General features: G+C 46.0%; 1 protein-coding gene across 1 annotated transcript in view; it reads left to right on the top strand.

Moving 5' to 3' along the window:
* TRAPPC10 (trafficking protein particle complex 10) overlaps positions 1–14,233 on the top strand; it is a 53,578-nt gene that overhangs the window by 10,901 nt on the left and 28,444 nt on the right. The window contains exons 4-9 of the mRNA XM_012002526.1: positions 8,355–8,501; positions 9,080–9,194; positions 10,529–10,605; positions 11,659–11,750; positions 13,507–13,647; positions 13,960–14,072. Of these exons, the coding sequence (XP_011857916.1) occupies positions 8,355–8,501; positions 9,080–9,194; positions 10,529–10,605; positions 11,659–11,750; positions 13,507–13,647; positions 13,960–14,072 (685 nt within the window). The remainder of the gene's footprint in view (positions 1–8,354; positions 8,502–9,079; positions 9,195–10,528; positions 10,606–11,658; positions 11,751–13,506; positions 13,648–13,959; positions 14,073–14,233) is intronic.

The following is a 14,233-nucleotide window of genomic DNA, read 5'->3' as shown; positions in this document are numbered from 1 at the left end:
GGTAGAGATGAGTCTCACTGTGTTGCCCAGGCTGGTCTGGAACTCCTGGGCTCAAGTGATCCTCCCTGCTCGCCCCCTAAAGTGCTGGGATTACAGGTCTGAACCACCCCTGGCTGTGGTTTTCTCTCTCGTGCAGTAGTTTTTATTCCAGTCTAGTTGTGAGAGTCGGGTTTTAGGGCCACAGTTGAGCAGAGGCCAGGGGGTAGGTGCACCACGGTCAGCTGCAGATCCCACGTCCCAGTTTTGAGTGGGTGGCTTATAAAACATGTCCTGCTAACATCCTGCTTGCTTTATCAGTTGATTTGAAGTACCTCATTTATTTAAAGAGAACAGGGGGCACCGAAGTGGCCAGCTGTGATGAAAAGCAGCACTGCCTCTATAGTAGGGCTCGATCCACACTCCAGGGGCGACGGGGGCTGAGAAAGAGAGCAAGATGGCCGGATAGAGGCGTCTACCCTGTGGGTGCCGCTTACTAGCCTTGGCCCACTCCCGTTATGGAAAATGTGTTAAGAATGGAGATTGTGCCTACCTGCTGGGGTGAGCGGTAACACCCGTGAAGTGAGGCCAGTTGCACATGAGTTCAGGATCCTCCTTCACAGAATATTTCCTCTTTTTTTCTGTAACAATTTCTAATTTTCCCTCCATTTACAAAAGTTGAATGTTTTCTCTATGTAAATTTGGAAAATACAGACAAATACACAAAAGAAAATGTTGTTGCTTTTGCTAGCGTGAAGAGGTTCTCTTTTTTTTGGTCCATGGCCTCCTTATGTATAGATGAACTGCAATGATTTCCTTGCTCCTATTTGGACATTTAAATTCTTCAAAATTCTTTGCAATTGCAGTAGTTTGTATCCTTATACATACATCTTTGTGTGTAAATTCATACAAGTAGAATTGGAAGGTTGAAGATAGACATGTTTTTAAAGCTCTTAATATGTGTTGTCAATTCGTTCACCAGAAAGGTCTTCCCATTTTCAGTCATGCTAGTGATGCCTGTTTTCCTGCACCTTTGGTAAGAAAAAAGTATGATACGTATACATTTTGTTGCCAAATTAGAAGAATGAGGAAGATACTTTCTAGAAGGCCATAATGTGTTTGTTACAGTGATTGCCCAAGTGATTTTTTAGGGGGTTTGGAATGTGTTTCATTCAGCACCATTTGACCTTTTATTAGCGTAGATTCTGGTTAGGTGTGGGCCTAGCAGGGTCAGGACTCCTCCTGACCCCAGGAGAGTCACCCAGCCTAGCCTGTGGCATGGAGGAACCGCGCATGGCACGCCATCAGAGTTAGCTGGCCGGTTTGTGAACAGAGGCAGTGTGTGGCCAACCTGCAGGTTGAACCAGAGGAAGAAGGTTTACAGTCAAAGCTGGCCGGTTGGGGTCGGTATTCTGAGGTGCAGGCCTGGCGGAGGACAAAGGCAGAGATGTAGTAGAGGGATGTAGGTTGTGTTTACTGAGGGCTTACAGTGTACCCTACACCCTGCTGGGTGGGTGCTTTCATGGGGAGGTGGAGGATCTTGTGTGCCCCTGAGCCATGAGGACCTGAGCTGGAGGAGGAGGGGTGGTTGTGGGAGCTGTTGCTGAAGAACTGATGGCTCCCTGGACAAAAGGAAAGAGAGGACTGTCAAAAATCATTCAAGACACATTTCCTTGCCTGCCAGGCACTGTGGGAGACAGGGATAGATAGGGGGTGCACATAAATGAAGAGGAAAGGGCCTCACCTACCGGCATGAGGCTGCCACGGGTCATCAGCACAGTGTCCAAGTAGTGACGAAGTGTTGTCTGTGCACAGGGGACCGTAAGGGAGGGAAAGGCAGCTTTGCCGGGTGCCTCAGGTCAGCTTGGTAAACATTTGCAGGTGCCCGATAGGTGCTAGGGAAGCTTTCTAGAGGAGGCCCTGTGTGAACTCTGTTAAAAAGATTCATTCAGGCCAGGCGCAGTGGCTCACGCCTGTAATCCCAGCACTTTGGGAGGCTGAGGTGGGCGGATCACGAGGTCAGGAGTTCGAGACCAGTCTGGCCAGTATGGTGAATCCCCATCTCTACTAAAAATACAAAAATTAGCTGGGCATGATGGCGGGCGCCTGTAATCCCAGCTACTTGGGAGGCTGAGGCAGGAGAATTGCTTGAGCCCGGGAGGCAGAGCTTGCAGTGAGCCGAGATCACACCACTGCACTCCAGCCTGGGTGAAAGAGCAAGACGCTGTCTCAAAAGAAAAAAAAAAAAAAGGATTCATTCACTCAGCATATCTTCACTGAGCATCTGTTTTGTGCCAACCATTGTGGTAGGCACTGTATTTTCAGCAGAGAGTGAAGTAGAATTCCTGGCTTTATGAAGCTTACATGCCAGGGAATGAGTAGGGGGAGTAAGAATTCACCAGGTAGATGTGACTGCTGGTGGCACGAGAGAGTGCGTTTCAGGCAGAGAAGGTGGTGTTACCGAAGGTGCTCTGAAGGAGTCTGGTCTCACTGGAACTTCTGGAACTTCAGGGGCGAGGCAGGCTTTGGTGACAATGAAGGGAGATTCTGAAGTTCTTTGTGTGTCACCTTGAAGGTTGCCCTTTGTCCTGTAGCCAGTAGCGAGCCATGAAAGGTTAGGACCTAGTGAGGAGGCAGAGGGCAGAGAGAGGTGAAGAATTTGGAAACTTCTGCCATGGTCCAAGGGAGAAGGTGGAGTTCCAAAAAGCAGTTGAGGTAGATATTGTTGTTTATCATTATTATTATTTGAGACACTCTGTCACCCAGGCTGGAGTGCAGTGGTGTGATCTTGGCTCACTGTAGCCTCTGCCTCCAGGGTTCAAGCAATTCTCCTGCCTCAGCCACTAGAGTAGCCGGGATTACAGGCACGCACCACCATGCCCAGCTAGTTTTTGTATTTTTTGGTAGAGATGGGGTTTCACTATGTTGCCCAGGCTGGTCTTGAACTCCTGAGCTCAAGCGATCTACCCTCCTCGGCCTCCCAAAGGGCTAGGATTAGCACCCAGCCGGTAGATTTTAAATAAATGGGTTCAAGAAAAATTTAGTGAATTGGTGGTTCTGGGTCCACTGGATATCCATATATAAAAACAAATCTTGGTCTCACCCCATAAACAAGATTAATTCCAGGTGTAGTTTTGGTCTAAACATGAAAAATAAAATAAGAAAACTCTAGAAGATAACATGGGAAAATACCTTGGGGACCTTAAGGTTGGCAAGTATTTCCTAAATAGAACATGAAACCCTTATAGTTATGCACCAGCCGTGAAGGAAGCCGGCCCTACGTTAGACCACATAAACATCAGCGCCTCTCTTCCCCGAGAGGTACTCTGAAGGGAGCAAGAAGGCCTTCCGCAGCGTGGAAGTACGAACAGTATATGCAGACAAGAAAGGGCCCTTATCCAGCATGCACTGTGAAGAACTCACATACATCAATGCAGAAAGACTGACCAACCAATAGAAAAACAGGCAAGAGAGGAAATCCAAATGGCCAATAAACATATGAAAAGGGGCTCAGTCTCATGAATCATAGCGAAATGCAAACTGAAACCATTGTTAATGAAGTACCAGCACACACCAACAGAATGGCCAGGATGGAAAGGCTTTCCTCGGGTATTGGTGGGAGGGTGGAGACACTGGCGCTCGTTCACTGACGATGGTGTGCACCACTGGAAGCGCTTTGGAAGGCTGTTTGCGGTATCTAGCAGGTGTCGCCATCACGACACATGCCCCATGACCCAGCAGATCAGCCCTGGTATGTGCAGACACATGCACACACACATGCATCAAAAGGCAAGTACAGAGATATTTGTGGCACTGTGAGTCATCAGAGCTAGAAACAGGGAAGAACCCAAATGTTCATCTCGTCCAAGCGATGACGACACGGCACCGTGGCCCTGCAGTGCGCTAGGGTACGGTGGTGAACGTGACTGGGTCGTAGTGGATGACTCTAACCAACCTCAGGTTGAGCTAAAGAAGTTGAGGGCATACCTTTTTTTTTTTCCTAGATGGAGTCTTGCTGTGTCGCCCAGGCTGCAGTGCAGTGGTGTGATCTTGGCTCACTGCAACCTCCACCTCCCGGATTCAAGCGATAAGAGAAGGCATACTTTTTGATTCCTTGTATCTAAAGTTCGCATTGAAGCTACACCAGTCTGCTGTGAGCTCTCTGGCAGGTGGAGGGGCTGGTGACTGGCAGGGAGTTCCTGCAGGAGCTACTGCTCTGATTCTGCTTTCATGGGAGGCATATCAGACGTTCACCTGGGACTCGTGCACCTTCCAGTGTGTGGGCTGCACTCAAATGGTAGGGGTATCAAAAGAAAGAACAAGAAAGCCTTTACTTTTATACTTGGAAGTGGCAAAATGGCACTTGCCATTGCTAATACAGCGATCAGGAGAGGAGGAGGGGCTTTAAGGAAAATTAATATAAATTAAGAATTAGTTTAAAAAGTCTGTTATTCACAAAAGATGATATCCAAATGGCCAAGAAATGTCTGGCGGCCCATTAGGGAAATGTGAGTTTTCTGGAGACGGTGAAGCCACCCTGGTTCCAGAGTGAGGTGTCCAAGCCACACGCTCTGCTGTTCAGTCTCAGGCTCTCGGGGCAGAGCGGAGGCTTGGTCTTCGTTGTGTTGGGTGCTGTGGCATGCTGGGTGGCAGATGCCACCATAGAGGCATGGCTTTCATAATGTTGGCTGAAGTGCCCATTTTCTGTGTCGACCACTGTTTAGGAGCAAGGGGCTGACACTTGTTTGGACGACTCAAAGCCATGAAGCCATGGCTGCAGAACAATCGCTCTTTTCCAGAGTTTGTGAGACTTTTGTGTTTTATTCTCAAGCCGTACTATAGTGGGTAAAATGAGCCCGGATGGCTCTGGCACTCTCTCTTCCCTTCCCCCGCGCTCTTGCGTCTCTGCTGCAGGGATGCTGGTGGGAGAAGAGTGCTGGCGCTGCCTGTGTTCTGCTGTGAGTAGCCTGGTGCACTCGGGGCTGGGGGCGTCTTCGGAGTCTGAGAAGGCATCCCTCAGTTGAGGCAGGGGTAACATTGCAAATAGTTTCACCCATAGTAGCCAAACACTGGAAACAACCCAGACACTTAAAAGGAGTGGATAAATAAACTGTGGCCAACTTGTAGAAAGGTTTAATAAGCAGCAGTGAAAAAGAACAGGCTGACAGACTCTGCAAGGTTGAATCTTAAAGAGACTGTGTTGAATTAAAGAAGCCCCATGTACAAAAGAGGACGTGCATGATTTCATTATGTGAAGTTCACAAATCAGCCAGAAGGAATTGATGGTGGCCGAAGTCAGGATAGGGGGTGCCTCTTTGGGGTGGGTCTTGACTAGGAAAAGGGACTTGAGAGAACCTTCTAGAATAATGTTGCTTGATTAGGGGGTGGTTACATTTGTAAAAATCATGGACCTCTAAATTTAGGGTTTGCGCCCCTCACATACCTTGTTGTATGTATTTTGCCACTTGTTTTTTCAAAGCAATGAAAAAGTATCGCTGCAATGAAGTTATAAATAAATTGTTTTGTTAACATGTCTGGAAGTCTTCCATGTCCCACTGTGGAAGCTCTCGCTGCTGCAGAGCCCACCTCTGTCAGGCCCTGGAAAATATAGAGAAGAAGCAGAGTGCCCAGCCCCCTTTGGGGTGTTACCTGGGGTTTGGGTGGGAGCTAAGAGACACACACAGTAAGTAGTAACATAGGAGGCAGGCGGCTCCTCAAGGCGGCACTGCAGAAAGGCTTGTGTATGCCACATCACATGCCCAATTCATATGCATGTCTTTCTTTTCCATAAAAACTGAAGTTTTAAAATGATGTGTGATAGGAAATGTAGGGAGCTGCGATTCTCCTGGGAAACAGAGGCGCTTAGAGCACAGAGCCAGGCAGAACTCGCAGCCAAGACCAGAGCAGGCCCCGGGGAGGCTTCGCACTGTGGGAGGTGTGAGTTCCAGAGGGAGGGGTGGCCGAGCTCACCTTCAGGTTTCTGTTATTCAGTGACAGCCTGCCCTGTACCTTGGCGTGGGTGTGTGCGGGACCTGCCTGCTCTCTCCCTCCTCTTCCGGGGTGGAAGTTGAAGGTGAAGTCTCAGCAGTCAGTGGCCAATGGCTGCCACTGGATTTTGTTGTTTTTACCCCAGAAAAGCTGCTGTTACCTGATGCTGCTACTTTTTTAATACTGTCGTTCAAGCTCACCAAAGCGGGACTTGCTCTTTGCAGGAAAAAAATATACCAAGAACTGTTCTGTAATCATGCCACGCAGTAATTAATGCCACCGTTGGCATTTTGGTGGTATCATTTGGGAGCCTTTCTGAGGTGTACCTGTGCTGTCAGGCGGCTCCTCAGCTCTCGGCTGCTGCTGTTCCCTGCTGACTCAGTCAGCGCCTGGTGCCTCGGCTGCTCCTGCTTCTGCATCCAGCGCCCTCTGCCGTGGCTCCCCTGCCGTGGCCCTTGGGCTTTGTCTCCCTTCTCTGTGGATGCATCTTGACCACAAGCCCTGTACGCCTTCCTGCTTTGTAGGAGTCTCTCATGGTCTCCTAGGAGGTGTTTGTTTTGTTTTGTTTTTTTTGAGACGGAGTTTCGCTATTATTGCTCAGGCTGGAGTGCAATGGCATGATCTTGGCTCACAGCAACCTCCGCCTCTCCGATTCAAATGATTCTCCTGTCTCAGCCTCTCGAGTAGCTGGGATTACAGGCACATGCCACCACACTCTGCTAATTTTTGTATTTTTAGTAGAGACGGGGTTTCATCATATTGGTCAGGCTGGTCTCAAACTCCTGACCTCAGGTGATCCACCCACCTCGGCCTCCCAAAGTGCTGGGATTACAGGCGTGAGCCATCACACCTGGCCTCTCCTAGGAGGTCTTTCTGTCACCAGTGTGTGCCCAGGGGAGGCACATATTTACAGAAGCTTTCGTGCAGTGGGTACTGGTGGTGGTATCATCTTCGGAGATGAAAAGTATCCCAGATCTCCTGGCACCTGGGAACCAGGCGGGCCTGCAAGGTGCAGTCAGCCTGCTCCAGGTCTGCTCTGGTTTGACTGATGAGGACGCTTATCAGTCAGAGGGACACACTCTGTCCAGGATCTCAAAGCTGCGTCCGGCTGCCCCGCTTTTCTGCGCCTTCCCTCAGTGGGGTGTGTTTGGGTGAGAGAGTTGTGCAGCTTTCTGAAAGTGGCTTCCGATTACGCAGTTTTTGTCCTATGCTGATTTTTTCCCCCACAGGATTTAAGTAGCTTATCTTATTTTTAAAAAGTTGGGCATTTTAGCTTTTATGGGAACATTTGATGGCAGTGTGTTCCTTCCTTGTTGGTTCTAGGTCCTTTATTTGTGCTCAGGGTGCCTTGCAAGAGTTGTTATGGGAGTCAGTTTCCCCGGCAGTGGCAGCTCATCACCTGTTGACTGGTGATTTGAAGAGCACCGGTGAACACATTTCACCAAAACTAAGACACGTCATGAAGTTAGTGCCACCAGAGAAAAAGCCAGCATTGCCACTGAAGAGTGTGAGGTGCCACTTGATTAAGAGAAACGTTTCTATTTCAGAGGTGCTAGAATGTGGGGGACGCTGCATCTTACAGAGCAGGCGCTTTTGCTTTTCCGATGGTGTTTCTTTTTTGTTTTTAAGTGGAAAAGCTCAAGGAAATACAGAAGCAGAGAGGGTAGCGTAATGCGTGCGTGGGACCCAGGAGCAGTCAGAGTAGGCGCGGCGCCTGGCCAGCTCTGCTTTGTCTGCGTCCTTGTTCACTTGCCCTGGGACGTTTTTCAAATACAGACATTGGGTTTCTCCTGTAAATACTGCAGTGTATCGGGAGCAGTAGGGAGCTCTTCTTCCCAGACATAATTGTACTGTCTTTATCACGCCTGAAGAGTGAACTGTAAGTCTTCCTGTGATATTTCTACTCAGTATTCAGTTTCTGCTGTTGAATGTGATCTTTCTTAAATGTGAGCAAACAGTCATCTGAAGTGTTAGTTTTCCCTCCCCACGTGACACTGACGTGTGGCCAATCCTCACTCTTAAAGTAAATGATCATATTTGGTCTTTTTCTAGGCTTTTCCTTTTAAAAAAAAAAAATTTTCTGTATATATTTTTCAGATCTAGACCTGCGGAGGCTTTTTCTTAATAAGGTTTTCAAAAATACAATAATTGAAAGTTATACCTAAAACCTGATAACACATTTGAATATAGGTCACACTGCTTTTCTCTTCCCATGTGAGTGTAGGTGATTAGTTTCTCTCTCCTGTAGCTCTGCAGATCACAGCACTGTTAGATGAGGTGGCTGCTTGAGGGAGGGAGGGTTTCGCACATTCAAGCTAGAGCATGTGGGTTTGTTCAAGCTACAGCTCTCCCAGAGCGCCCCTCACACGTTCACACTTGCACCCCCACAGGTCTCCGTCCCGCCTGGTGCTCTGGACTGCTGGGTGTTTCTGAGCTGTCTGGAGGTGTTGCAGAGGATAGAAGGCTGCTGTGACCGGGCGCAGATCGACTCAAACATTGCCCACACTGTGGGGCTGTGGAGCTATGCCACAGAAAAGGTGCCTACCTGCCCAAGTGTGGAACGCTCGTGTTGTCTCTGCAGCCATGCCTGGGTGGCGGAGGAAGTCTGCTGTTGGGAGCTGCTTTCCTCCTGCTTATTTAGATCATGATGCATCCACTTTAGTGGCCGTAGGAGGTGTCTAGGTGCAGCCAAAGAAGTCATAGTTCCCTACCACATGTCGATGTAGTCAGCGGACAGCAAGCACTCGCTGTGCTCCCGTGAAAGTGACTCTGTACCCTGAGTCGGGGGACACAGAGGGTGGTGCGGAATGTCACCTCAGCAGGCAGAGCTGTGCTGGTGTGTGCAGCAGGTAGGCTGCCTGGGCGTGGCTTCTGCAGGTGCAGGCGGAGTCTGGGGAACTCAGGGAGCTGAAGGCAGAAGCAGAGGATTCCCGCTATCCAGGTCTTACTGGGAGCTGTTGTGTAGGATGTAGTTTTATCCAGATTTGAGTCATCTGGGTAGGAAAGCTAAATTTCTTCTAGAAGTTAGCTGGATTTGAATTGTTATATTTAAATTCTTGAATTCCCTGCTGACTCTTATGGCAAATTAATTGAAATTGTGAATTTATCTTAACAGTTAAAGTCCTTGGGCTACCTGTGTGGACTTGTGTCAGAGAAAGGACCTAACTCAGAGGATCTCAACAGGACAGTTGACCTTTTGGCAGGTTTGGGAGCTGAGCGACCAGAAACAGGTACTTTTTTGTGTGTAGCTATGTTAGTGGTGAGGTGGACAATAATGAAAATGTCCTTTGCAAGTTGGCACATTTAACCCAGGTTCTAATAGTAATCATATTACTCGCCGTTTGGAAAATTATACCCATTATTAGCTGACTGGATTGAAGCACCTGATATTTTACCTTTTAACAGCATAATGCAATATTAGAAATAGTTGAAGGAATTGGAAGGAGTTTGAGAAATGTAGCTGAGTTTCTCCTGGGCTTAAGGGACTTTATAGCTCATGTTCAAATGCACCACTCTCTCCGAATTACAGATGATCTGTTTTTCTAACAATACAGCCTGATGGTTTTTGTTGTTTTTTTTTTTTTTTTTAAAGAGACAGGGTCTCACTGTCTTGCCCAGACTGGAGTGCAGTGGTGCAATCTTGGCTCATTGCAGCTTTGACCTCCTGGGCTCAAGGGATCCTCTTGCCTCAACCTGCCAAGTAGCTGGGACTACAGGTGTGTGCTGCCACACTTGGCTAATTTTTTTTTTATTTTTTGTAGAGATGGAGTATTGCTGTATTGCCCAGGCTGGTCTCAAACTCCTGGCCTCAAGTGATCCTCCTGCCCTGGCCTCCCAGCAAACTTTTTAAAATAAATTGGCTGGGCACAGTGGCTCACGCCTATAATCCTGGCACTTTGGGAGGCCGAGGTGGGCAGATCACCTGAGGTTGGGAGTTCGAGACCAGCCTGACCAACATGGAGAAACCCTGTCTCTACTAAAAATGCAAAATTAGCCGGGCGTGGTGGCGCATGCCTGTAATCCCAACTACTCTGGAGGCTGAGGCAGGAGAATTGCTTGAACCTGGGAGGTGGAGGTTGCAGTGAGCCAAGATTGCTCCATTGCACTCCAGCCTGCGCAACAAGAGTGAAACTCCATTCAAAAACGAAAAAAAGAAAAAAATTCTCCTGATTAACAAGACTCTTTGAAAGGAGCATTACTCATTGTTTTAAGTGTTTAAGGGAAAAAAAACTTAGTATTTATATTTCACTGTTTCAACTTGAGACCATTTCAGATCATTTCAAAAGTAATTTAATTCATTAGAGTATTTGTAAAATATGTTCCTAAAATGTCTAGTTCTAAAGATCAGAGAAAAGCATGACACAAAAGTGTTTTGACTATTTTATGAATATGTGAATTGAAAGAGAATATACATAATCATGTAGTTTCAGTTGGCATTGGCCATGTTTATAATTTCACAAGAGTCTGGTGGGGTCATCCACCTGCAGTATGTGAAGGTGAATGTAAAGTCATGTGACTGGACATGATGAAGATGAAGAGGGACTCTCGTTTCTTTCTGTTTAAGCCAACACAGCTCAGAGTCCTTATAAGAAGCTGAAAGAAGCATTATCATCAGTGGAAGCTTTTGAAAAACACTACTTAGTAAGTATTAACAAGTGTTCAGTGTCTGTTCCATGAATACCTGTCTCTAGAAGGCCTGTTGAGTTGGGAAGGAGCTGGTATTGGGGGCCCTTTCTTGTTAGTTTTTTTAGTTTCTTTGGTACCTGGGGAGTTGTGGACAAAACATGGAATAGTTGTTCATCAAATGCGTGTTAGTACCCATGGTACCATATTAGGCATGGAATCATCTTTGAATATTTACAGTTTTGTTCAAATTGGGTTTTCTCACACAGAAATTATAAGAGAGGATAATGAATACTTTTCTTTGTAAAAAGGAGTAATTTGGACTTGGGCAGAGCTATTGTATTTGATTTTGAACGATTTAAATTAGCGAAACTTTAAAAACCGGTGTAGGTAGAAGTATGGTGGGTCAGCATCATCCCCGGGGTCATGGGCAACTCAAGCGTTTGGACTGCCCATAATGGCCGTACCTCTTACACACACAGGTATGAAAAATATCCAGCATGTCACCCACATGCAGAAAGTCCTTGGAAAAGTTAGATGTTTTGGATGAGTTTGTGGGTTTCTTTTATTATTATGCTTCATAATTTTTACACAGGTTACCAATTTTGATTATAACAGAAAAGCTCAACACAAAAATAGATGCAAAGGAAAAAATAATGTTATATTAATAACATGTCTTCTGCAGGCTGGGCCTGGTGGCTCACGCCTGTAATTCAGCACTTTGGGAGGCTGAGGCGGGTGGATCACTTGAGGTCAGGAGTTTGAGACCAGTCTAGCCAACTTGGCGAAACCCCATCTCTGCTAAAAATACAAAAAGTTAGCCGGGCGTGGTGGCACCTGTAGTCGCAGCTGCTTGGGAGGCTGAGGCACAAGAATCACTTAAACCTGTGAGGCGGAGGTTGCAGTGAGCAGAGATCTCGCCGCTGTGCTCCAGCCTGAGTGATGGAGCAAGAGTCTGTCTCAAAACAAAAAACCCAACAACGTCTTTTGCGTCAGCTTTAGGTAAATAAATGTAGTATTTGTCTGTCATGAAAAGTTCAAGTCCGTAATTGTTTTTTTACTTCCCCACAGGATTTGTCCCACGCTACCATTGAAATGTATACGAGCATTGGGAGGATTCGATCTGCCAAGTTTGTTGGAAAAGATCTGGCAGAGTTTTACATGTAATTGATTTTGTACTTTTTCTTTGAATTCTAAACATACACATGAGAAGATTTGTTATATATGGAGTTAATATAAAGTGCACGTAAATGTGTAGATTGAAAAGTGTAGATTCTCTTACCCAGTCCTCATAATTTTGTTTTTTAGTTTTTTCTGAAAACCAGATGGAGAGCTTTTCTGCTTGTTACTCTTAAAAACTGTTATTGGTCTTGGAGATTATTTTATTTAATTAAATATATAAATTTTTGTAGCTAAGTTTAAATAATTGTAAGAAAGCATAATGGTGAGTAAATAGGCATATAGATCTTACATATTTTCTTATATAGCATTTTATCAAGTATTAAGAGGATTGAAAAACCTCAAAGCCATTGATGTAAAGCTACTGCATGTGTCAGGTTCGTGAAAGAGGGATGATCTCAGGATAACTGGAAGAAGATGTGTACAGATACTGTAGGATTTCCATTCCAGCTCCAGCTTTGAAGTTTGATTCCAGAAAAACTCAAAATGTAGCGTATTTCTAGTGTGTTTCATAAAATCAGACTATCAAAGAGAAGAAACCCCAGTGGGTCATGTGGTTACTATTTCAAAGTACTGAAAGGAGATACAAGTTTAAGGAAAACGATGCTTGTTTTCATTTTCTTAAAAAGAAAAAAGTGTGATTGAAATGAGATCTTGAAATCTGTACTCAAGTAATTTCATGGGTGAAGCAAGAAATGAGAATTGATTTGAACTGACGTGAATTGGCTGGAAAGGGATTCTTAGATCAGCTAAGTGAACTTTCTAGCTTTCCAGATGTGGTTGGAGCAGCTTAGCCAATTACCCACTAATTAACGGCAGAGTTACAGCTAGAATATAGTTCTCTTGAATTTCCATGTAGTGTATCTAAAGAGGAAGGTGCTCCTTAATGAAGCAAAGAGGCTTCTTCGGGAAGGGGAGAGGATCCTTGTTACTCCTGAGGCTTTGACAAGCCCTGATTAATTTGCATTTTAAAAGCAGGCAAGGCCGCACACACCAGTAGTCCCAGCTACTGTGGAGGAGGCTGAGGCGGGAGGATCACTTGAGCTGAGGAGTTTGAGGCTGCAGTGAGCTATGATCACGCCACTGTATCCCAGCCTGAGTGACAGAGCAAGACCCCATCTCTTACAAAATAGTTGTGCTTTAAACTTTGCTTTGTGGGGGCCAAGTGTTGCTATTTTAATTCTCTGGTGTTCTCTGGAAGCCGGAGCCTGTGGAGTGCTCTTTGCCTGAGTTTCCAAGTGACTCTGTGCTCCCTTCCGCTTGCGCCCTGTAGACTGCTTCTGTGTTTCTGTGCCTTTAGTAGATAGTGTAGACCCATACCTGGACTTCCTGGCTTCATTGCTGACTAGCACTGTACTTGTGGACAAGCCCTTCCTTCACCTTCTCTTAACTTTGACTCTCTTGCCTGTCAGCTCGAGATCATTAATGATACGCTCACTTTCTTATCCTGAGATTCAGCTATGGAAGTTCGTCGACGTGTGTATAAAGCCAGACCAACAGTGTGTTGTGCTTTTATCACCACACGCTCATTTCTCAGGTCTTTGCCTGGGAGTCTAATTATTCGTCCTGAGTAGGTGCTCTTTCTCACGGAGCGGGGTGGGTGGAAAAGGGCTCTCTGGAGATGCTGAGTCCGTCCTGGCGTGGAGTCTGGAGGATGGAGGCCAAGGCGGGAGAGGTGGGGTCTCAGTGTGTTGATTATCCCTAGCTGTAATGAAAGCTACTGTTTGTTGATTTTGCAAGGAGGAAAAAGGCTCCACAAAAGGCAGAAATCTATCTTCAAGGAGCATTGAAAAATTACCTGGCTGAGGGCTGGGCACTCCCCATCACACACACAAGGAAGCAGCTGGCTGAATGTCAAAAGCACCTTGGACAAATTGAAAAGTATCCTTTAATGTTTCCATGAAGCAGGAAAATTATTTTCTATTTATACAGCAACATTGCCCACAATCAAATGTTTCATTCTCATCTATTATTAAGGAGAGAAAAGTCCTACCTTATACATATGTATTGTATAGAGAATTAATGAAATATCTAGTCAATTTTTATAATCTAATTTTGAGTCCTAGTAACTTAAAAAAAAAAAAAAGCCCTTTGGCTTTTGAAGCTCTGTGAAGGCTGTAGGAGGCTTTGCATCCACTTTGCCCCACACTCCTCAGTATGAGCCTCTCCACGCTCCTTACCTCTCCACTCCAGCTACCTGCAGACCAGCAGCCTTTTAGCCAGTGACCACCACCTCACTGAAGAGGAGCGCAAGCACTTCTGCCAGGAGATACTTGACTTTGCCAGCCAGCCATCAGACAACCCAGGTAAGACCAGTTCTTAAAACTTTACTAGGAATATTTTCAAACATTAGGAAGTAAAAAGGATACAAGATATACCAGCCACTTGAGAGTAAACAATTGCTAACATTTTGCTGTGTAGCTAACACATATCTATGTCTTTCACTTGACTTTTTTCTTTTTGCTTA

This window comes from Mandrillus leucophaeus, unplaced genomic scaffold (genome assembly GCF_000951045.1).
Source record: "Mandrillus leucophaeus isolate KB7577 unplaced genomic scaffold, Mleu.le_1.0 Scaffold69, whole genome shotgun sequence".
NCBI classification, from domain to species: Eukaryota; Metazoa; Chordata; class Mammalia; order Primates; family Cercopithecidae; genus Mandrillus; species Mandrillus leucophaeus.
Note: the sequence above shows the minus strand (reverse complement) of the source record. Positions and strands in the feature narration are given on the sequence as shown.